General features: G+C 40.2%; 1 protein-coding gene across 11 annotated transcripts in view; it reads left to right on the top strand.

Annotated features, from left to right (window-relative positions):
• Positions 1 to 24971, top strand: part of Tenm2 (teneurin transmembrane protein 2) — a 1251952-nt gene that overhangs the window by 561300 nt on the left and 665681 nt on the right. For 2 of the 11 annotated variants that reach the window (XM_026780494.1, XM_026780493.1), the window contains exon 1: positions 172 to 706. The exons of the other annotated variants lie outside the window; for them this stretch is intronic. In XM_026780494.1, the coding sequence (XP_026636295.1) occupies positions 661 to 706 (46 nt within the window). In that variant the 5' untranslated portion in view covers positions 172 to 660. Of the gene's footprint in view, positions 1 to 171; positions 707 to 24971 lie in introns of those variants that run through there. 11 annotated transcript variants of the gene reach the window in all.

The following is a 24971-nucleotide window of genomic DNA, read 5'->3' as shown; positions in this document are numbered from 1 at the left end:
GTGTGTGTGTGTGTGTGTGTGTGTGTGTGTGTGTGTGCGCGCGCGTGTTCTCTCCCTCCCCTCCCTCCCTCCCTCCCTCTCTCTCTCTCTCTCTCTCTCTCTCTCCCTCCCTCTCTCTCTCTCTCTTTCTCTCCTGTCTCTCCCTCTCCTCTCTCTCTCCCTCCCTCCATCTCTCCCTCTCCTCGCTGTCTTCCCTTGCTCATTGTTCTCTCTCCCCCTGCCTTTGATGCACATACGTTGTCACATTCCATCGACTCCTCTCTTCTCTGCTCTTACACTCAAGCCTAGCGGTGCTTTCGCCAGGCAGCAAGCAGCAGCGTCTCCTGCGAGTTTTAGTCATGTGTGCAGCTCAGCTTGATCGAGCGTTCCTTTTCTGCCTTTTCACTCTTACAAAAGATTAAAAGGTGGCGTCACATTGCTCCCCTGTTCCTTCCTGCAGGAGGGACTTAAAAGGGACAACAAAAACTAATCACTCTCAATAAGTATTTTTTTTCTCGCTGGCAAAAAAAAAAATAAATAAAATACTAATAATAAAGAAAGGAAAGGAAAAGAAAAAAAGAAAAAGAAATAGAAAGAAAAGAAAGGCAGAGACGGGAAAGGCGAGGGGGTGGACTTAGCGGTGTAATTTGAGCCCGTGGTGAGGATTGGAGCAAGCTAGCGATGCTGCACACTGCTAACAAGGGAAGGAAGCCTTCAGCTGAGGCAGGTAAGAGCGCCGATCGGAGGGTTTGACCGAGTGGCTTAGTTAAATTTCTGTTTTCACCCGTTTTGTAATTGAGAAAGGCATCTGCAGCAGAAGCCGATTTTTCAGTCGGCTTCCTTTTGTTTAACATAGAAAGTACCTGTATTAATTTTGATGAATTAGAGCATGCAGCAAATTCAATTGAAAATAGATTTGTATAGTAAATGCATTTATACGGAATGATTTTTCCTCCCTTTTATTTAAGGGGAGAGATGAGAAAGATGATTCTGATGAGAAGAGCACTTTGCATTACGTTAAATTCTAAACAGCTAAGGGAAGGAGGAAAAAATCATTCAATTGATACTGCTTTTGAACTCTGGGGCTTAAGCCCTGGGAGACATATGACATATGACATTTTTCTTTTTACTGAACTTCTGATGCGTTATAATAATTTCTCACCGGAGGAATCGGCAAAGGGCAGAGTTTATTTAAGTCTGGCTTCTTGGGTGTGTTTGGCTTGGCTCTTGTGGGTGAGGCGCGTCTTGAATCTCCTGAACCTGCGGCAGGTTGACGGTTCCGAAATGGAGCCTAAGTGATGTCCCAAATGAAATATGAAGTTAAAACATCAGGTGAGGGCATGCTTTAGAAATGCATGTAGTAAATAATTAGGAGAACTGAGTTCTGACAGTTTGGAGGGGAGTTAACTCTGGAGGTGCTGTTGGTTAAAGCTTTCTGGGTTTTAAGCCCCACAATGACAGAGGGGGCTAAGTATGAGTCTCGAGTCGGAACTTTGATTTAGGACCTGAAATCTAGGATACCTGTCGTCCTCTACCAGAGGTAGCTTTTCGATGGGCATTCCTTTTGTGCGTGATGAATGGCAACTCCGGATGATATTTGATGGTATTTCTCCTTTAAAATGCTTTGGGATGAAGCTTTGAAATGTTCGTCTCTTTTTTCATGTTGAACAAACAGAGAATATGCACTCTACTTGAATCTCTCAGCAAAGGGTTTTTTTGCGGCTGCAGATGTTGTTTTAAAGTTTGGGTTATTTGCTGTTAATCTCACTCTATGTGGATTTTTGTGTCCATTGCCTCTGCTGTTAAAAAATTATGGCTGGCGTGAATGAATTGATATTTGAAAATGGAAAAAAAATAAAGGCACAAATAGGCCAACTTTGGAAATTTAATGTGACCAGAATCTGAATTCATTCAGGATTTTGCCAGAAGCATTACCCAATATATTTTACTTCATTTTAAAATCACCTCAGTGGGTGTAGGGGAAATACCTTAAAAGTATACTGTTCTGTTAAGAGGTTGCTTCTCATCGGTGGGATATGGAAAGGTGACGACTGTGGCGCCAGGCTTGGCCCTAGAAAAAACTGCTCTCCTATGGCGTTGTGGAGTTGAGCAAGCCCAGGAAGAGGGGATTTCTTGCATTTGTATTGCTTAGTTTCCAAACTGGACTGGCTCTTTGACACCTCGCTCTGGGATGTCTTGTGTTGCCAGACCCACCTAACGGTATCTTATGCGCACGGCTCACAGATCCAGCCTTGAGAGAATAGACAGACCTGCTCAGTACTGAGTATTGGGAAACAAGTCGACAGCGGTTCTGGTCAGATGACAACATCCAGAGTTTCCTGGGCAGGTCCTGGTACAGGTGCAGGCAAAGTGAATGCTTTTCTGTAGACTGAATTGCAGAGAAAGGCGTGAGCCAGGAAGGGGGAGACTGCTGGAGGATGCTGTGTAGACTTGGTGGGCGCTGGCAAATTTAAAGAACGGCCTCATATATAGGGTTTTTATATTTCCTTTTTAACTTAGGAAACTCTACAGACTTTCTTAAAGCTGCTTTCTCCGAATTCGCCTTCCCTGCACTGCTTTCTTGCATGAACTCTTTCCTAACTCTTGGTACACCTAAATATTGATTTACCCCCTCTGGTTATTAGGATGATGTCTGAAATAATTGGTAAGGATCAAGAAGACATCCCTGGGCACTGTGTTATCTTTGTCACGTGTACTTTCCTCTTTTGTGTATGAAAATGACTTCTTCAAGGTGAGGCAGCAATAAATTTTAAATTGTTCCTTGCCCGTTTACCCCACCTGCGCCTCTGCCTCTTCTACAGTAAGAAATAGAGCTAAAGTCTGTGCAGAGAAGTGCCCTGAAATCAGATGGCAGTTCAGTGGGCACTCTTTAGGTAGATAGATGGCAATCCGTGGCATCCCTACACAAACTATCTGATTCATATAAATAGCATGTTTCTAACTTTTCCAGTAGATGTTGCTGCAGAGCAAAGAAAGGATTATTCCCCCCCCCCCACCACCACCACCACCCCTGCAGGAAAGAGAAGAAAAACAGTAGACTTATAAAAGGCAAAGAAGCAGAGTCTTCTCTCCAAACTAATTTGCTAATTAATGAATGATATTGAATCATTACCTTTTATGATGGTCTATAGAAAGTGATTCAGACTTGATTTAGATTTGTAAACAATGACATTGTCCTCCTTGGGCTCTCTATAGAATGTCTGTTTGCTGTTTTCCGTTTTTCAAAAAAAAAAAATCAAGTTAACTGCACATTGCTATTCAGAACATTCCATCCCTGAATGCTAAAACCCTTTAACATGCAAATATGATGTCAGAGGAAGAACTGAAATAGAATACCCCGAGAAGAGTAATGATCAAACGCATTATAAAAATATGCACCAGTTGCCAACATGTAATGAAATATTAAGAAATTAAAAGCATGCAACCTCTAAAGTAATAGAATTTCATTGCTCTGAGACTGTTTTCCCACTGAATATTAAGATCTTAATAGATGTACCAGTGAAAAAACAATCGAAAAACCTACATGGTTTGTCACTGAAGTTCTTTCATTATATGATGTTGAAAAATTAGCCCAATAGGATTTTCCTCAGAATGGGAAATGTAATTAACATTGGATATTAAGTGCCAGACTGACAAAGCAAAAGCCACAAGGCTTGATAGGGGAAATAGAAACGCAAAAGCAAATAGAAGCGCTAGAAGCTGGAGCGACCCAGGCTGGAACTACTCTGCTGGTAATCATTCTGATAAAATGACAAAGACATCCCAGAGGAGCCTAGGATTCTAGGACCCAGACACGAACTGATGCAATTTCAAGCAACCAATGACCTCTGTCTATGGGAATATTTATTTTTAGATATGATCAATTAACCAATTTCAATGGAGAAGAGAAGTCGACTTTTTTTTTTCCTCACCTAAGGGGAGTGTTGGGCATCACAAAACCACTTCCACACAGGACCCAGCTTCTGACCTATGTTAGATAGCTTTTGATTTTTGTTACCTTGGGCAGACTCTGCTCTCTACTGTTGGGTTTGCCTGGTGCATTGAAATACTTCTTTGTTAGTTTTCATTCCCGAGGTGTGAAATGCTCTATAGGATGTTTTGATATAGCACACCCCATTCATTTTTTTTTTCTCTGGGAGGAAAGAGTTTATATTTAGAAGGCACGAGCGTCAGCTACAACTACTTCACAATTAGCACTAGGAGTCCACTGGGGTAAGAACATTCCAGGTTTCTTTTTCTCTGATTTAAGTACACATTGCTAGAGCTGGAATAGTTGTTTTGTGTTGCTCTTTTCTTTAAGAAGTAAAGCCTTACATTTGTTGGGTGATTGTGTTTTCTGGTTTTTGTCTCTATTAGTTGATTGCCCCTGTTGCTCTTTTCCCCCCATAGTATCTATAAAGTACTTTGTATATCCAAAGCACCATGAAGAACACGTGCCTAATAGTACCTAACATTAGAAATACTCGCTTTCACTGATAGCTTTGTAATAATGGAAGCTATGGTGTGTACTTGGAGAGTCCTCATGGATGTACCAAGCATATCCTCCGTTTCCCTCAGCAGAGAACGCATGAAGAGGCTGGTGTAGGTTGAGGGGATATTTTGAAGTAGGAGGAAAAAGGAAAGCATAAAATAATCTGGGACAGCACTATCAGAGAGATCTTGTGGGAAACAGGGACCCCAAGTGATGGTGGATACCAGTGCAGTAGTGAACTTTGAATGACCAGCCAAATTGTGGGTGCCCATCGCAGAGATATCTGGCAGTTTGTACAGCAGCTACAACTTTGTAGGGGAGTAAGGAACGAGAAGAACTGTGAATCTGCATGGCAGAGTCCTCCCCCTCCCCCAAACATTCTCTGAACACACCTGTCTTGATGACCTTTCTTTTCCAATTATATTGCAGCCTTATGGAGTTACTAATGCTATTGTGGTATTAACATACCTTTAAGGGGTGATGCTGAGAAAAGAGGGGGAAACACCTGGTCTTAAGGCTCGAGGCCAGTGGGCATTGCATTACTCTAGTCACGGGTAGGAAAGTTGAGAGCTGTTGAGAGGAGGAAAAGTAGATGCTATTGCAATGATTGCAATTTCTTGTGTGTACTGCACATGACATGGCCTCATTAAGGACAGATTTGGTATAAATATGTTTACTTCGTATCCTCATAAGAGAAACCTTCACCATGTGTTGAAGATGAGGCACATCGTTTAGAAGTTGCAGCGTTCTGTCTAGGCTATTGCTATTTGGACACAATCCACGTTGGGTTTATCTCCAGTTTCTTGACATTGATTATGATGGATTTGTGTGATCTTTGAGAGTTTCATCTCTCTGAAAAGGTATATACGTTATTTATTGGAGTTAATTGCCTCCCCAAATTGCCTGTGTTGTCAATTACTTTCTATAAACCGTGACTACCTCACCTTGAACTCTCTGATGCCTAGTACATTTGACTGACAACCGCAGGGGTAGACTATACAATATGCATTTATGTGCCAGTGTATAAGGTGTTTTCTTGTGTTCTGCAGACTTCACAATGAAAGGGTGCAAAAATAACCACTGGCACGATTAAATAGAAGGGATGCCACACTTGTTCTCAGACATGCTGATTTTACCAGTGCCTAAGTAGACAGGGTCGTCACTATGGCCTCAGAACCAAACTGGAGTGGAGTGACTTTTTGTGTCCTCCAGCCACTTTCATTTAATTCGTTCCATTTGCTTTTCCAAGCTTTTCATCTTCCCACCATTTTAATATCATCAGAGATGGGGGGCTGCCCCTGACATTCATACTTGACATTATGAGACACAGGAGGCATCACTCATACACGTGAGTGCATTACAACGCAAGGGAAAAAATAGATCCCATAGCTTTAGAAATGATTGTCTCCTACCTTCAATGTAGGTGGGGTGTTTTTTTTTTCTGCCTGTTTTCTCCTGGATGTCTTATTTGACTGTTTTCTTTCTGTGTGTTTATAGAGGATTTTAAATTATCTAGGAAAAAAAAGCAGCAATCCAAAAAAAAAAAAAAAATCCATACCACAACATAAGCAGCCTTGTGTCTGCAAGAACTAGGTATCTTACTACACTCCTATTTTGATTGTCTCTTTGTTAAAGACTCGTCACATTTGGATGTTGCACCAAAGTTGATCTTGGTATTTGAGGTGAGGTGCATTCTCCCTGTCAACTTCAGTCTGACAGTTTTGGACGAAGCTTCTTCTGCTCAAAAATCTGTGATCATTGCATTTTTCTGTTACTGCTGGGTGAGTCAGAGATCTGTTGCTATCTACTGCAGACCTACCTCTGTGGTGTGTGTGTGTGTGTGTGTGTGTGTGTGTGTGTGTGTGTGTGTGTTCACAGGTGGCGACGTGAAGGGCTGGCTGCAAGTTGGGGAAAATATTCTAGCATGAATTTATCTCTAGCTCATGTTTTGGGCAGTATTTCGAATCTTCTATTCAAAGATAACTCCCCCACTCGCACATACCCACATACCCATGTAAGACAACTCTTCTGATCCGAACAAATAGCATTATCAGATTGTGGTGAATTGCTCCGGCAGTGTTACATCATGCATTGGGATCCCGTGTGCTGTAGAGTTCTGTAAAACCGCCAGCTACATGGTACCCCGCAGGTTTAATATACTTCTGCAGCCTTGTGCTTGGGAAGGATTTCTGTAATTGGAGACAATCTAGTAAGGAGAACTTTTTAAGCCATCGGAGGCCGAAATACAAGTTTTTGAGAAATGTGACTGTACCGGCTTGAAACTGAATGGATTACAAATTTCTCTTAACTGGACGGAATCCTAATTGCCTGTACAGTACAGTCCTGATTATCCGGGGCTTGCTTTTCCAGTACAGGGATTACTCGGATTTCTTCTCTGACTCTGTCTTCTCCCTACCTGACATGAAACGCTTGTCTAATCATTAGCAGTCCCGCTAATGATACGGAAGGAAGAAGCCCAAGCCAGTGAACAGCATTCAAAGATGGAAGGTTGGAAAATGTCGAATTTTTTTTTTTTGAATTAGCCACTGAAATTGTCTGCTAAATTTCAGTGTCGGAATGAGGAAAATGGCTTTCTAACTGCCAGTGATAACTTAACTTTATCTCTTCACATGTCACTATCTTCTCTGCTGATTAGAGGAGCAAATCACTAAGATAAAATAAAACAAATCAACCCATCTTAATAGGGTCAAATTTCTGGGTGTGTTGTTTTGACTTCTATAATTCCCCTCCCCTCCCATAAGGCTAACTACCCATTTTAATTAACTAGTTGGGAATTGGGGTGTGCAGGTCCTTTAAAAGGCTTCATGGATCGGGCAAGGGTACCTTTTGAATTAGATCAGAATTTTGATTAGCGTAGTTTTCTAGTGTGGAATCCAAAAGTAGGTTATTGGTGCCTACAGCTCAGTGCTCCTCTAGTGCTCCCCCGTTTCCATCACTGGCTAGGTGCTCCCTATTCTTCCATATTTTTTTCTTCTTCTTACAGGTTAACCTAATGAAAGCCTTCCCACTCTTGGTGACCCCTGGGCTTCTTTCTCATAAGCTAGACCGAAGTGGGGAAGAGATGGAAGGAAAGTAGATCCAGAAAGGGCTTCATTGTGGACCGGGTGTGCCCGTTGCCAGCCACCTTGCCACACATCTGCAGAACGGAGTAAGGATTCTCTCTAGTGGAGTTCCGATGAAGTCGGAACTCAGTTTCCCTCTGCTCTCTCCTTTTGGAGCATGGACCCTATCCGAATCTTGCAGTCACGTCCCCTGCTTTATGGTATTGGCTCATCAAACAATGCCAAATTTTCTTCTGCTGCCCCTCTTACTGCATTCAAGCCTTGGCAATTGATAGTCCTTTGAGGCACTAATCAAAAGTCACAAGATCTGTTTGGTTATAAATGCATAGCACTGTGTAAGTGATAAAATGCACACGGAATAGAATTGGCACAACAGGCTGAAGAGCACAAAGTGGTATTGTTTCCTCGTAATCTTTTATGATGAGGTTAAACTTGAGTAAGTTAGAAGGAAATTTGCTTTAAGTTTTTAGAGGTTCGTGTGTAGCCAGATGTACTGTAATGGCCAGTTGTCTTCAATGTCTCTATTAGATGGGAACTCAAACAGGAATATAATATAAAAAGCTGAAAGTGGAAAATAATTATTAGAAAAATCACTGGAGGACTGGGACAGCCTATCAGGACATATCAATTGTTGGGAAATTCTGAGGATCTGAGTTCAAAATTCAAGAACCTATTGAAAGCTGGGTGTGGTGTATGCATGTATATTGGGTATATTTATTATGGATGGTATGGTCAGGGACTGTATTTTTAGTATTATAGCAGGTGAGTCAAAAAGGAGGAGGAACCTGTAGAGATTACTGATAAAGCAAGCTCTTCCTGCAGTAAACTGAAAGATTGAGACAGGAGACTCCCCGCAGCTCCCAAACCAGTGAGCCTAGTGTGTACGGCAGCTAACAACAAAGAGACTGCTTGGAAGACAGGATAGAAGTCAAGAACAACTCTAGATTGTCTTCTTACCTCTATACGCATGCTATGCCCATGAGTGCCCACATGATCAGGCACACATCTACACACACACACAAGCATGAACACACACACACACAAGTCTTCTGGTCAATCAGACCATTGTGTTTTACATGCAGTATTCACCAGTGCGTTTATTCTTGTATTTCTCTATGTGTGTTACATAATACACAGGATGCGTGTATATATGCCTACATCTGTATTTAAGTTCAGAGAGACTCACAGAGGAAGGGAAAGACGGTAGAAGACTGGAACAATAAATTCTCGGTATGGTCTAACTATAGTCCTGGAAAACACTGTGGCATTTTTCCTAATTAATATTATTATTGTCCCATCAATTGTTCCAGGGATTCCAAGATGAATAAGGCATAAGTCGTCTCTGGGTGAGGGGGCTACTGGGAGTTGAACCCAGGAACTTGTGTTTCCTAAATACTAACATAGCACTGGCTCTACCCCCAGTCCTGACATCCATATTAAGGAGTTCATAGTCTTGTCTGAAATTAGAAGTTATTTTATATTTGATTTTTAGGCATGTATCTAGGAATTATAAACATAGATAGAAAGCCAAGAAAGCCCCCTGAGCCTCATGAGGTACCTTTACATTTTATGGGCTTTCTGTGTTCAGCAAGAGAGAGAGAGAAATTACATCTGTGATTTTAGGGAGATCCTCCTATAAAATGATCTACTTCCAAGTAAAAATAAATCTGGCTTTCAGAAAAAATCCAGGCAGGAGACTCTGGATTCTCTAATACATCCTCTGTAGATGCAGGACACAATCCAAAGATCCAATCAGTTTATTTCATAGTCATTGCTCTGAGATTCCTATACCTCGTTCACCCAAGGGAAGAACACAAGGGTTGTGTTGTGAACATGCCTGGTATTAAAGAAACACTTGTACCAAATGTACATGCAGAGGAGAGGTACAAAAGCGAAAGATTGGCATTCTATTCCAGAATCAAGTGGGTTTGAGTAATCGGGGTATTTTTTTTCTCCATTCCCAATCTGTGTGATGTTTGTAAGGGATATGTTGTATGTGTTCAGTCACGTATCACATGTGATTTATATACACACCCATGTAGTCTCTAGAGGTCAGTAGAATATAAGAAATGGGCAAACATTCATGTTGAGATGAAACCCACAGATTCAGGAGACCATTTTTCAAATGGCAGAATGATGATGTCAACTAATGACACTGGAAACTGAAGTCATTAATCGGTGTTAACAAAAAAAATCATGTCACTCTCGTTCATGAGATGAATCTAATCTATTTGTTTTAAGCAAATTTCAGATAAATGAACATTTTACATGGCAAGAACCTTGATAGAAACCCAAGCTCTAATTACTTTATTATGCTTTATTATAACAGGCTGTGATTCACTCGTCTTAAGTTTTTTTTTCTTTTTTAATGTTACTTGAACAGAAGGGTAAATTGTTTTTAAACACTGATGGTTACGCCCTGAATATTATTTCTACTTGAGCTGTCACGTCAGGCCCCTGATTTTAGAAGTGAATGGTTGGATGACTTATACCATCTGCAATTTTATGTGCTCTCATGAACCAAATGTTCAAAGGGGTATTAGAAAATTGTGATTTGTTTTCTATAGGAGGCAAAGTTGTTAACAGCTCCATGTGTTGCTGCCTTTCTGAGCATGCCTATCAAGTTTAACTATGGAGAATTTATCCAGAAAAGGTGCAGCATGTGACAGAATGGGGCCTTGAACTCTGTGAGAGTAGACCTTTCGCACAACATTCATATTACAAGAAGTCAGTGCCACATGGACTCAGATTTCTTCTGATTTGGAGAATGAATGATTGTCTTGTAAGCTGAGGTTGCAAGCCTTGACTTGGAACTTAATATGTCTTACAAATGTTAGTAGCATTCTGACCCGGAACCAATCCATCAATGATCCATTCCCATGTTTATTTATCCGTGCTGTGGTAGATTTCATTCTTAGCTCGGTCTCCTTGGTGGTAAATGCTAAGTTAAGGTTTGAGAGCACAAAAATGTAAGAAGGTGAGGTCAGAAATGACCAGGAAGGAATGCCACTCATGGACGAGGGAAAAGGCGTTGAGGTGAATGAATGCATTCATGGGACCTTTGCTGCTTAAGGCAAAGTCTAAGACATGCTTTAATGGGGACTCTGGATAGTATTTAAAGATATTTCAGCGCTATGATGGCTTCAGCCACCACCAAGGCATTCCTGAGAGTGACTCTGTAAATCTTGATGGAGCTTTTCCAGTGTTTAATCTATTACGTTGTCGGCGATTATAAATGAGGAGACACGTTGATATCTTGCCCTTGAAGAATCTCCAGTTAAGCTGGATACCCTTGTATATCACCTCCCATGCCTGTTCACTCCTCCACCTGACCTCCAAGACATTCGCATTCTCTGCTCCATCTCTAGAAGATCTTCAGGATGTGCTGGATTCACAATCCGCCAGTTGTGGTTGCCCATGCTTTTAGTCTTCGCAACAATCCTGCTGGCCTCTACATGACTTCTCTTAGGTCTCAGTTAAAATGCCACTTGTTCTGGAAGTCTGTCCTGTCTAGATCTCACCTACAGACTTCTATTCTGAACAGCCTAACATCACATGACCCTGAGGGTGTGAAGGTGATTATGGCTACTAGTGCATAATCTACGTATATAAGCTCTGAAGCTCAGTAAGCATAGGAAGGATGGCGACTAGCTGTGCAGTGCACTGGCCCCTACCCACGGCTTCATGTGGGTAGCATACTGTTTGTTTCATGAGTGACTTTTGACCAAATAACTAATTGCATTGCTTCTGTCAACTCAAGGGTAAGAGTCCATATGAAGAGACTGGGAAGGATTTATCCCTGTGTTAGTTCTTGATATTATTTTCAGGCTAAGTTCAATAGGTGTCATCTTATATTTGCCTCTTCATATCTACCATGATATAGACTCAGGTACTTAAGCTCCAGAACACACCTGTGCTTTAAATGGATGGATATATCCCTTCCTCGTAACTGTCATCATCATTTTCATCAAACATCATCTTCATCATTCTTATCCTTATCCTTGGATCGTGTCACTCCATACAGACGATAGAGTCATTTGAGAGGAAATCAGAGTCTGAAGGTGGTGGGCATGTCTCTCTAGCACGAGGTCCTTAGTGAGAAGAGCAAATCTTAGAAACCAGAACACCTGAGTTAAGAATGCCTTGGCCTCGGGCTCCTGCAACCACACATGGACACATAGCTACTCAATGTTAGGAACATTGTTAGACATCCAGGACTCCAGAAAGATGATGCAGAAGAAATGTATATAGATGTACTTGTAGTTGGGTCTGCAGGGACCATGTCACTTTCTATACCTTTCCCTACACACAAATGTTTTCTGTATGCTTTCCTTATCAAACTTACCTCTCAAAAGTTTCATTAAGTTCTTTGGGGTTTTATTTTTCATGTTTGATAACATCGAAAGTTTCTAGTCATCTAAAGACTGTAGGAAACACAGATGGCAGGGCTTGCTTGAACACCATGCCACCTGGGTTTTCATCTTTCACATGTGATTTCCCAGAGGCCACCCTCTTGTCACATAGATGGCACATATAGGCAGCTCAACACTTGCATGCAGCTGTTCTCCGAGAACCCATGCCATGTGCGGCATCTTTGATCTTTGAAAGTGGCCATTTTGCTTAAAGCCACACTCTTCAAGTAGAAAACGTGTCCCATGCTACTTGGCAATATAGCTAAGAATGAACTCAGCATTAAGACTCGGGCAGTTATGATCTTTTATGATTTTTACTCAGCTACAGGTTTTTTGTTTTTGTTTTTTTTTTTGCAGGGCTAAGGTGTTTGCTGAGAGGCACATAAAATGCAGAGGAAAGAGTATTCACACGGAGTTTCTTCATTCATCATTGTTATTTTAATTACCGTCAGCCTTTCGTGTCATGTAGCTCATACTCCTATTTTTTGCTGTTGTGTAAAAGAATATTCTGTTAAGTGTATGAATTGTGACTCTCCCCACCTATTATACGATTAAAGTAGCCCTGGATATATGTTATTTCTGGAGAGAAACTTAAGCATGTCCAATTAAGCATGAAGTATGTGTGTACATTGGATGTATTTATTATGTATGTTCAGGAATTGTATCTTTAGTATTTTATCAGGAGACTCAAAGAGAAGACCTGTAGAGATGAATAACAAGTCACACTCATCTGCTAGAATGTTTTCCTAAAAATTCATTGCCTCTCTGAGTTTTCTTGTATAATATAAAGTTGATTCGATGACACAATAATGAAGTTATGTAAACAAAATCAAAAGTTTTGAATCTGACAAAGAGACTGGTAACAAGGGCAAGGGGGTGATACTAACGACGAGAGATCAAAGAAGGGAGGGTAAAGAGTAACCAGAATGCAGGATACATGTATGAAATTGCCAAACCGGCTAATTAAAACAGCAAAACCACATAGCATGAAAGGTAGGTCAGTTTGCCCTTTCCCCCAACAATTCATATGCTAGCTGATTTGAGTTTGCCACTGTAATTTCTCTTTGATTTTTTTCTTTTCTTTTTTGAAAGAATCTTTTTTTCATTTTACATATGAATCCCAGTTCCCTCTCCCTCCCCTCCTCCTGCTCCCCACCGATTCCTCAGAGGGGGTGAGGCCTCCCATGGGGAGTCAAGGGGACCCTCATCTCTTTGCTCCCCCTCAAGGAGTTAAGAGAGCTCCTTTCTCCCGTTCTTCACCCGTGTCCTGACAGATCCTCTCTCCCGCATTATCAGCAATGTCTCAACACAAAGAACACTTTATTATATTTCTTTCCTTAATAAAAGAGTGTTTATAAAGAAAAAAAAAGGAATCATTGAAAAAGGAACTATAACCACGCGAACAAATGCGCACCATTTTTAGAACTACAAACTACCTTTATAATAAATCACAGTATTCTTCATCTCCCAACATTCAGGAATGAGTAATAATCGATAGTAGGAGCAAAGAAAACGTTCTTTCAATTTATTTAAATGATTTTACTTCACAAAAAAACTGTGTGCCGCTTTACAAAATAGACCTTTGACTTTTAACAGAGGAGTACTTTGCAATTTCGAAAGCACTTGTGGATTTGTGAATGTTAAACTGGTAATTGTTGATCTCCTGGGGGGCGGGGGTGCAAGCAACTTCAGTGTGGGCTTATTACACGGTAAAATATGGATTGCCTTTACCCTAATGGCCTCTGAATCCTATTACCATCCCATTAGAGAGCGTGGGATTTTAGTAATTCTGTTGTTGTTTCCACTGGGCAGTGACTGTAACAGGGAAGGGCAGGGTTAATGCAATTCATCTCTTTGAATACTTGTAACTTGGGTCCCTTATCACTCACTGTGGTTTCATAAGGGGCTTCTCCCCTTCTTTGCTTTTCTCCCCTTCAGGTCGCATAACATTTCCCTTGGCCTCTGTTAAACCCAGAGACTGGGCAAGGGCATCGTGGTGCTTCCAACATTTAAGGAGAACCTTGACTCTTAGCTTTTCATAAACTGAAAATAAATAAACAAGGTGGCATATTGGCTTGCTGTGAGCCACGCTGAAGCTTAGAAGCATTTTAGTGACTGTCACTGCCAAGAGAGTATTGGAATAGCTCTTCAATCAAGACCATTTATGTGGCCTTTCTGAAGGAGAGGCATGAGTTCGGAGGGTCAAATTAGCGCCTGCCAGTGTTTGGCATATGGTGACTCCTGTGCTCCTGCAGACAGCAGGGTCCTGGGTGCTAATCGTGTAAGAGAGAAGCATCAGGAACGAAGCATCAAACTGATGGGGATTAGATGCCTTTAGGGAGAAATGTTTGCATAATTCCCGATACCTCCGAATTCTCAGTAGATATGCATGCCTGATTATAGATCAGTAGTTTTACTCGTGGAATTTGTTTTTAGTTAATACGGTCTTTTCAGAATAAATATGAACACCAGATTACTTCTCCGTGTGTAAAACAAATTAGTTCCCTATAGTGATGCGGCGAAAGGTGTAACTATTTTCTCTTCTCCTGTGTCAGAAAGCATCACCAGAAGAGGGAATCCCTCTCCCCCATCACTCCCGCCCCTGACCCCGCCCCCAGCCCCGGGACTGGTGATGGGCAAAGGTCTGATTTAATGCCCAAGCATGGACCTGGGGCTCCAGCACCCTCTTCTTTGCCAGTAATGAGAACCACAAGCTGAGACCAAAGAAGCAACAGCCTTCCAAAACCCAGCAAAGAATGGCAGGAGGCGATCTGACCAACTCGATCCATTGAAAGTGAATGATATTCCCAGGCCTATTGTTCACCATCACAGAGAATTAAGTTTCCCTGTGTTTCATCAGAATTGGGATGAGTGTGCAACATCCCTGCACCACAAACTGGCTGATACACCAGAAGGCTAGTGTGTCTGGCTGGGTGGAGCCTTATCTTGTGTCCTCAGTATCGCACTTATCCACCTGGCGAGAGCTAATACACTGAGCCGGGGTGCTGCTTAGAGATAGCATAGTTTCTAGATTTCCGTTGAAATTCATGCATCAAGTTTCCTTTTCATTTGCAGCACGACTTCCCATAACTCTAGACAGACTGTGCGAAAGCAGCCTTGCCCTTTTATCAATTCGGTTGTATCGAGGGAAATTCATTTAAAAGATGTCTATGCAACTACAGAAGCAGTTAGCTTTCATACCAATAGATTGATGCAAGTGAGCGTTGTTATCGAATGAGACATCCTTTGGAGCCTTGGCTGTGGACTATCTTTTTAATCTGTTTCTATTCCCATAATCACTTAGGAACCGCAAACAAAACAGAAAGGGGGGAGCTGCTGTGAGCACATACTACTGTAATACCTAATTAAGGAAAATGCAGAACATATGTATATGTGGAGAAGCCTTTGCAGATAGTTGCAGAACGCATGAGGTGGGCTCCTGCTAGACTGCTCCGTGCTTTGTGAATGACGATCTAGGAGTCTGGTTGCTCCACCAGTGGGGAGTGGGCTTCTGATCTTCGTGCCCTACTGGGTCACACCAAATTCATTGTGCCGCTTGCTTCTTGGAATTTTCCTTCAGACCTCCAAGAAACAGAAGAAACTGAATGGTACTAGCATTTCTCCCCAGGAATGATAGATTGTCTTTGCCCCTGACACAAAGGCACAGATCTGTCATTTGCTGTGTCTATACAATGCTCCCTTAATGCAGATAAAGGAATCACTTACCAATTGTTGACTCTCATCATATTGGTAACAAAATTGGACTCTTTGCAAGACTAGGTGTCTGTAAGAGCTGCACCAGGACTCCAGAATGAATTTTTGGATTTTGGAGAATGATAGGAATGATGAATACTACCTGTTTATGTCATAATCTACCCAGTGTTCTGTGGGAGAGCACTCAATGATACTTCCAGCAACCGTGGGCATTTGGAAATCTCAAAGAAAATTAAACAAAACAAAAATAAAACATCACCCAGAAACCTATGCTACTATTGTTTTGTTTTGTTTGTCTTTTCCAACATAAATGAATAATTTTTAAATTGTTATTTTATTTCTTGTATGTATTGTTATAAATACAAGTAATTTCTACTTATATTGCTGCTCCAAAAATTGCATTAATATTCTTAACTCTCTGCCTTTTAAAAATGGGGAAGTGGTTTTTAAGCTTTAAAAAGAGTTTTCCTTTCCTTATAAATTCATAATTACAAAATCAAGTTCTGTTATTTAGAAATAGTATACCAATAAAAGTAGAAACATTCTGAATTGCCACTATTAAAAAAATAACACTTTCACAGTTTCTGACATTTTGTCATCTTTGCTGACATAAGTAGTAATTGTAGCTATTTTTAAAATTTATATTTTAAGCTGTGTGTAATGCTGCATACCTGTAACTTCAGAACTCTAGAGACTGAAAGTCAAAGTTCAAGGCAAGCCTGTGCTACATAGTGAATCCAAGGCCAGTCTGTACTACATAAGGAGACCTGCTCGTGTGTGTATGTGTGTGTGTGTGTGTGTGTGTGTGTGATAGCTACTCTATTTTCCTTTAGATCCTTTATCCTTGAATTATTCACTTTCTGTTGAATTTGTTTTCATGATTATTCTATGCTAGAATATCCCAAATGTATTATTTAAAACGACTCAACAATTTTAGAACTGTGCAAGCCTCTGCTGATCAGATTCATAGTAGTATTTCACTTCAATCATTCTTTAACTTTTGGGGGGCTTCGCCCTATAACATATTTATGTTTTTTGTACTGTTCTTGCACTGTTTGGGTATGAAGAGTTAATAGGAGTTTATGGTAAACTTAATGTAGCAAGAAGCTATTCAAAGTGTCTTGCTTGAAATTTTCATTCCGATTATTTTGTTATCTCTGTATGTGGATATAGAAGAGGGAAAATAGTTTTATTTTCATAGTATTTTAGTATAGATTTTGTATGCTTCTTACTCATAAAGAATTTTTCATTTTTGAATATATGAGTTTGACATTTTTAACCAATTTCTCTTTGTCTTGTCCTAGTTAGTCTTTGATATCTAATATTAGCAAAATTTCCCATATCTTTCTTTCATTTCCTTCTTCCACTTCTACCCTTTTTTTCATAGTAGTGTGGGATCATGCCTGGGACCCTATGTATAGTAGGCAAACAGTCTACTCTGTACTAACTCTGTTCCTTCTAATACTTTTTAAAATTACCGGACATATGTGTACTTGTTCCCTCTTCCCCCACTAGCCCACTTTGTGACTCTCTCTCTCTCTCTCTCTCTCTCTCTCTCTCTCTCTCTCTCTCTCTCTCTTAGTGTGTGTGTGTGTGTGTGTGTGTGTGTGTGTGTGTGTGTGTGTGTGTGTAACTAGAAGTTTCTCTCCCATCTGCCAGTTCCCAAATAACCACTCTGAGGCTTAATGTTAATTGTAATTGCTAAACTGATAGCTCAGGCTTATTCCTTGCTAGCTCTTAGGTTGAAATTAACCCATTTCTAATAATCTGTGTATTGCCACATGCACCATGACTTACTGATGACACTCTGGCATCTTATTCCTCAGGCAACTGCTGCTCTATCACAGACATTAAACTCACGTTGGCAATCTTGATGATCTTAATTTTTACTTTTGATACAGGCAGGGCCCAAGTTACCCAAGGTGCCCTTGAACTCTCTACAAAGACTAGGGAGGACTGGAAATTGAGACTCACCCTTCTTCACCTCCCAAGTACCTATTAGGGTCATAACCCTGAACATCCCTACCCTTCAGTTTCTTTCTTCTTGCGAAATCAAAACACATCTATTTAAAAGTTCTCATTATTGATACTATCTGGTGTGTAACTACACAGAAGAAAATAGTGATCTACTGTGGGTGGTCTTCATACATGTGTGGTTGGCAATGCATGCAATAACTAACCTGAAACACTCAGATGGCTCTGACGTCCCCAGGATAAGCTTTTAAATGGTACGATCCACAGCAAACCAGACTAGTATGAAGTCCTGCAAAAGACAGTTCCTGGTGGAAACTTTTGAGAAATATTTCAGATAGCAGCTTTGTCTTGGTATTTCATAATAACCAATGTCATGCTAACCAGTGTCACAAGGTTCACAATAAAAACTTGCCTGATGTATTTGAACCCGTCTTCTTCTAGATTTAATCAGCTTTATAAATATTTGCTCAGTGATATTTTTCAGGCAGAGGGATGATTATTTAGTGCAAGGGGGTGTGTTTGATGATAGGACAGATGTGACAATTATTATTCAGTCCCTTGACGTAACGTGACTATTCAAATTGGCAGGAAATTTCTCCAATCAACTAAAATTTCCAATGAGTATGGTTTATTCTTCTTGTAGCTGGAAGATCACCGCACTCTGGTCTTCTGCGATAGTCTTGAAAGCTTCTCACTCACTGAACATTTCCTTAGTGATTGGAACTAGCTGCAGCTGCAGTGGGCAGTATTATGCAATCAGGAATAGTATCTTCATGACCTTTGGCAAAGAAATTATGCTTGTGGCTGATCAAAATTTGTAAAATAGGGAGACTATCCTGCAAGAAATTACAAGGTACAGGAATTATATCTATAGAATTTTTCATGTGATTTTTTTTATGTAGGATAGCCCTTTATAAAGCAAAAGTCATCATTATTCTTTAAAAAACCATTTACAGAAAAAAAAACTCACGGGATGTATTTCCTGCTTGGTTACACTGTGACAGTGGTGCAATGAGAAGTAATAATTTCATAATGCCTAGCAATTTACATGCTTTCTTATGTACACTGTTGGAAGAAAAAGCATACAAATAAGTGGGAAAGCAGTAAAGGAACCAAGATCAAGTCATAGGGAGGTTTCAGAAGCTAGTGGTGTCATGCTGCAGAACATGCCAGCCCAGGAAAAAAGATGTTCACTCTTCCTCCATGAGGATGTTACCTTTGTGGAACATTGCAGGCTGTCACACAGTCTGATGTAACCGGATCAAAATCACATCAAAGTTCAATTCCTTGGCCTCAAGTGCTTGCTGAGTTAGGCTTCTTTTCTGATTACCCTTTTATGGAATGTGATTTTAAAAGCATCCCGAAGTTGTAAGTGCCTTTGGGTCATGTTGACATCTGATTCATCAAGGGGTAAGCACCCTGTGATTGGTACTGCTGCATCCTTTCATGCTCCTGCAAGTGAACCCCCAGCTCAGCAAGAATGATGTGGAGATGTTGGTAAACCCCTTTATTACTTTAAGTCTAGACTACTGTAATTCTCCATTTGTGGGTCTCCTTGACTGTGCTATTAATAGGAACCAACTTAAGAGTCTAAGGCTGTTGAGATCCTTCCTGGCATCTTGTCACCTCAGCGTATTTAGAACCATCAATTCAATCCCCTTATCGGTTACCCATAAAATTTCACATTGATTGTGCAGTTGTTTTACTCACATAAATGGGGCCTCAGAGATGTGGCTTCATTCTGCCTGACTCGTGGATTTTTCTTTTACCAAATCTGAGTCACTTGTACAGACCTTCATGTGAAAACTTTTGATAGTTGCCACACACTTGATGAAGGCGTATTCAAAGTTAGGCTTCCTAATTTTATTTTTACTTTAGTTTTGAGATAAGACCTTCTTTATATACTTTATCAAAGTATATGTTAGAAGTTGAAGAATAGAAATTTTGTCATCATTTTTCTAACATAATCATAGTATCCAAGTAATATTTCTATAACTTGTGTTCAGATATTTTTCTATATAATATTTTAAAGGTTTAATGCAATAAGATTTATGCTTATTGTTTAGTAACCTACTTTCAAAATTGATGCTAACATGGTACTTTTACATGCTTTGAAAACGTTATTCTAGTAACTGCATGATATTTCATCTTATGAGGTATAAGATTTCTTTGATTCATTTAGCAGTTATAATAAGTATCTCTCCAACCTACACTCTACCCATGGTCCTAATCTAGCTTCTGAAGACATAAGAAGAGATATGGCTGGGTGCCACCTTCACCCCCATTGAATTGACTCTCTACTGTTAAAAGATTGGAGTTTCTTTTACATGCAAGCTATTGTGAAAATGATATGTTTGGGTTTTAATTGAATGACTAAAGAATATTTGTCTGCTTCTCTGTGTCTATTTATGCTAAGAATATTAGTGTTTTGCTAGAAGGACCTGGCTTTGAAGAGACCCTCAGTCCTCTGCTTCCTCTTGTAAACCTCTTTCTAGTCGTCTACCCTTGTTTGATCATTTTCTTTCATAGATATATCATGCCTCTCCTCTTGGGCTCTGTCTGATAACACTTCATGTTAATTTCATTTGGAAGTTATAAATCCTATGCCCTTTGCCAAAGTACGTGTAGCCATTCGCCTAGCCCAGAACTCCATGCTTTGGTCCGTGTTCATTGCTCTAGGCTTGCCTTAATCTGAGAAAAGACTTTGGGAATTGGGAATAAGATTAAAGACATAAATATTTGTTCTCACATCGATCTTGATTTGCCTTTAGACAATGATGAATACACAATATTCTTAAGGTTCACCCAACTAGAAATAGAAATATTCTAGAAGACAGAAAACACGTCACTGGTTTACATGTTTGGAATACATTGCTATCATGGAGCTTCCTGGCCTACATCTTAATATAGTTAAAAGAAATAAAAGCTTGTAATTTTTTTCTCTCACCTAAGTAAAATACTCTTAGTGCTAGCACTGCTCTAGTATAACCATGCGCTGTATTAGATAGCAATTAGATGCACAAAGATAGATGGACGAGTACAGTCTTCATTCCTCATACATACCTAGACCTTGTATACATGTATATAGCCTTTAAGCTCCAGACTTCCCTTGTTCAGAGAGGAACAATGTAGAAAATTGAATAATTTAAAAATATGTAATATTTAATAAGAGAGCAAATCCCTGCAATCTGATATTGGATTAGAAATATGCCTGGATATATTACCTGCTAAAATTAAATTATATTAAGACTGTATCATACAGAACTAGGGGGCTGATTGTGTTTTCTTCTGTCGCTAGCTGATCCATAGAGACATTTTCGTTTCCATTAAAGGATAACCTTAGACTCTGAGTTTGAATATAGTCTATTAGATGCTAACTTCAGGAAAACAATGCTATTTTATACGCATCTTTAAAATATAGAACTATAAAGATGCAAGGCTTCATCTCACTCTCGTGCACACTGGGCAGCAGACTGAGGCATCTCAAACCTTGTCATGATGCAAATCCATCTTAAAGATACTAAAATCAGGTTCAGCTAGGATATTCAATCCAGAAACAATATACCTACATAGCTGCCCATTGCAAATATATAATTTATATATGCTTTGATTTGTGTACATTTACACCGTATACTTCAGTATTTTTTCAGGTAGAAAAAAATTAATGCCAAGAAGTGATTGTCTCCTGTCATGTGGCCTGCTTGATGACTGAGAAGGAAGTCTGATCAGCCACCTGTGGCTCAGTATCTTTGGTACATGCAAACTACTGTCATTTTACTTACGAATACAATTGGGAAAAAGAAGGGTGATCGTCTCTGGCAGGTTGAAATGCCTTATGTTTGTTCTGACCCCAGCTCAAATGAAAATAAAATAGTTCCAGATCTTGGAGTGGTCCAGAGGCTAAAATTGCTCATTTGAAACTGCCAGAAGGGAACAGAGCAAAATTGAGAAGGATTTTTCTGCATCTTTCATTTGGAGAGCATCAATTCCAAGGATGAGGTAATCGGATCACCTAATTATCAGATCAGTCTTCCTTTATGTCACATGGCATCCTTCCCCTACCCTTAAAGGGAAGTAGAGAAAAGCTATCAGGAGCGAAGGTTATCAAAGGAGAAATTAGTAAAAACTCAATCAAAGCGCTGTAAGACGAAAATTACATTTCATCTGCGTTAGTCACTTGGAATCAAAGAAAATCTAAGGTGCCAAGAAATATCTAGCCCCAAGCTGACTTTTGAAATATGGAAAACTGAGGCCCAGAAAATGAAACCTATTTGCTAAGTAAGTAAGAACCGCGAGCAAGATGAGACAGACGGGCTATTGTACCACGATCAAGAAATTTGACGAGAAATGCATCACCAGCATACGCAGCAAGTAGACATATTCTGAAACAAAGGGTTAATTTTCAAACCAATTACGTTCCTGAAAAGAAAGGACTACTGGCCCTCCAGCACTTGTGAAATATCCCTTGCCTCGCTGTTCTCATTAAGGGGAATAAAAAGAGGAGCAGTTGGGCTTCTGTGGTTGTTTAGTATTCCTTTAGCCGTTTCAGACTTATTTGTGTCTGAAGAGGGAAGCCTCTTAAATGGAAACATGACATATAAACTAACGGCTGGTTTTGACATTGAACTTCAGATCCAGGGTAGGTAGGAGTATTTGCACTTCATGTTTGTAATATACAAATAGACGCTTGTTTAAATTCTCAGCATGAACAGGCTGGTGGCTAGCTTAATTCTCCATGTCTCCTTTCACTCACTCACCACAAAATAAAGGAAGGAAAAGCTTCACTGCAGCCGGTGAGTGTGGGGGTGATGGGGGAATCTCGGGAGGCCTGTTAGTGCAATGCTCACGCCCTCTATCAAGACCGTTAATTGGAGCAGCCCACCCCACGCCACCTCCGTCTCATCTTCCCCTTTAGGTTAGTTGTCTCTCATTGCCGTGCTGGCTGGCTGGCTTTCCCTAGTTTCGTTTCACTCTTCTACAGGATGCTAAGCTTTGTGCTAGAAGATTTGACAGCTATTGAGAACGATAGATGTGTGGCAATACTGATGGCGTGCGGATGTTGTGTGAGACCTTGAGCATCATCAATTTAAGTGAAGCACAACAATGCAAAAAAAAGTTATGATTTTCGTTATTGTCATGTTTAGGAAGCAGGGATTCTGAGTGTCTGTGGAACCCCATAGCCAGATGTGGGAAACTTGACATCAATTCCCATTCTTCCTGTTCTGCTGCCCAGCTTCCTCGGGAGCTCAGGGGCTTGGCTCCAGCACTTTAGTTGTAAGACGCTCTTGGGTTTGTTCCCCATGAGTTCCTTGAACTGATCTTCACTTTCTCTTGTATCTGTGCATTTTCTTTACTGATGGCAGGAATTGCCTAGAAATCCGTCTCTGCCACAGGTCTTTCCGTCAGGTTCTGAGAAGGAATCCAAGGTTTACTCTAGCCACCAGTTCATCTGCAGAAAACACAGAGCACATTTGTACCAGAGACTTTGCCCATATTTCACGGTCTTCTCAAAACTTTTGCAAATCTACCTTGCACAGTAGTAGAAAGCTTCCAGACTGGGCCCTCCAGGTTTCAGCCTTTACTCCTTTGAAGTTGTGAGGGTGTCTTCTAGCTGAAGTACTAAGAGTGAAACAATTGCCTATAAGGTATCAAATGAACTTTTAATACATCTTTGGGTATTGGGAAGGGTTCCATTACACCAAGAAAATTAAAAAAAAAATATTTTGTTCCATATAGTGGGAGAAGCAAGGAAGAAGACAGTGGGGTTAGTTAGAAATAATTATATCACAATAGTACCAAATACATGTAAGAGTATACTTTTACATTATATTACATATACTTAATAGTATGAATTTTGAAATGTGTTGTATCCATATATGATAAATGTAGAGTAGTGTATTGCAACCTATTATGTGAGATGTTGCTTTATACATGTTCTTGTTTTACATTTTTTTGAGCTGCTATACCATTGTTCTTACAATTATACATCAATAGTACTCTTGAATATTTCTACAGCATGGATTATGTGACTGAAATAATTGTGGCAAGAAATGTTTCCAATTTGATTTTTTTCCTTTTGGAATTTTACAAACACACACACACACACACACACACACACACACACACACACACACTGTTCCCACTCCATAGCATCCAGATCATTCTGGGTAATTCACTTCTCATTCCCTGCCTACCATGTTGGGGTAGACAGGAAATGTTGACAGAAAGAGTGAAGGAGCAAGGCCATGAATCAAGGCAGACAGCGGGATTACGCCCGCATTCTATGAGCTGAGGGAGACTGGTTCATGAGAAGTCGGTGAGGCATGCTAGAATGAAGGAAAGCTGGCACATGGGCATCATATGTGGGCCACTGTCTGTTAACTTTCCATTTTTACTTTGCATACCAGGAGAGCAGATTGATATTGCATTTTAATTGTGTATATTAGAGGGAGGCATATGGTTACAACATTTTCTTATTTACCTTCTGTAACATGAAATTTATCATTTCCTTCCCAAAATAAAGGACTTAAGGGAACATGCCTACTTTATATATAAGTTCAATTCTCTCCCATGTGAAGGACTCCTGAGATGTGTGGCAGGTTGATGCCAAGATGATATTGGCACCATTTTCTTATTGCCATGGTGATCCCCAGCTCTCCTGAAATCTCAAGAGGGGCTATGATATTTTAAAGGCAACTTGAATTTTGGTAATTAAAAAGGCTGGAAAGAATACCCTTGCTACATTTTTGCCAGCATGGGCAAGTAAGGATAGCAAATGACGTCCAGAGGGAAAGAATATGACTTGTGCTTTATTGGGTGGGGTAAGCTCATATGCTAATTTGAAAAACCTCTTGTAAGTTATGTGTGGGGTATTTATGGCGTGTCAGAGCCCTGCTGTGGATTGTGAAGGGTGTCTAAGCATATTCTTCCTAGAAACAGCTCTTCTCTTTCCTGGAGTCACTCATTTTTAACTTAGAAGGGAAGGTATGATTGTCAGAGTATTTAAACATTGAAGGCAATGTGTGATGTATATAAATGTTAGCAGTTATCAAGGTAAAGCAAAAGGGGAAAAAAGTGATTCCCTTAAACGGGGAATTAAGGTAGACAAGCGTCATTCACACTGCAGGTTAATCACATCTCAGTCTGTCTCAAAAGTTCTTACTGTGAGAGTTATTTTAGATTCTGCCCAAGCAACGGTGCTTTCCAGGAAAATCCTCAAAGATAAGAAAGTTTTTGTCTCACATCAGACTAAAAATTTTCAGTAATATGTGACATGATAAACATGGAAACAAACACTCAAGAGAAAAAGAAAGAAAG

This window comes from Microtus ochrogaster, chromosome 7 (assembly GCF_000317375.1).
Source record: "Microtus ochrogaster isolate Prairie Vole_2 chromosome 7, MicOch1.0, whole genome shotgun sequence".
NCBI lineage: Eukaryota > Metazoa > Chordata > Mammalia > Rodentia > Cricetidae > Microtus > Microtus ochrogaster.
The sequence above is the reverse complement of the archived record's forward strand: the minus strand, read 5'-3'. Positions and strand labels throughout refer to the sequence as shown.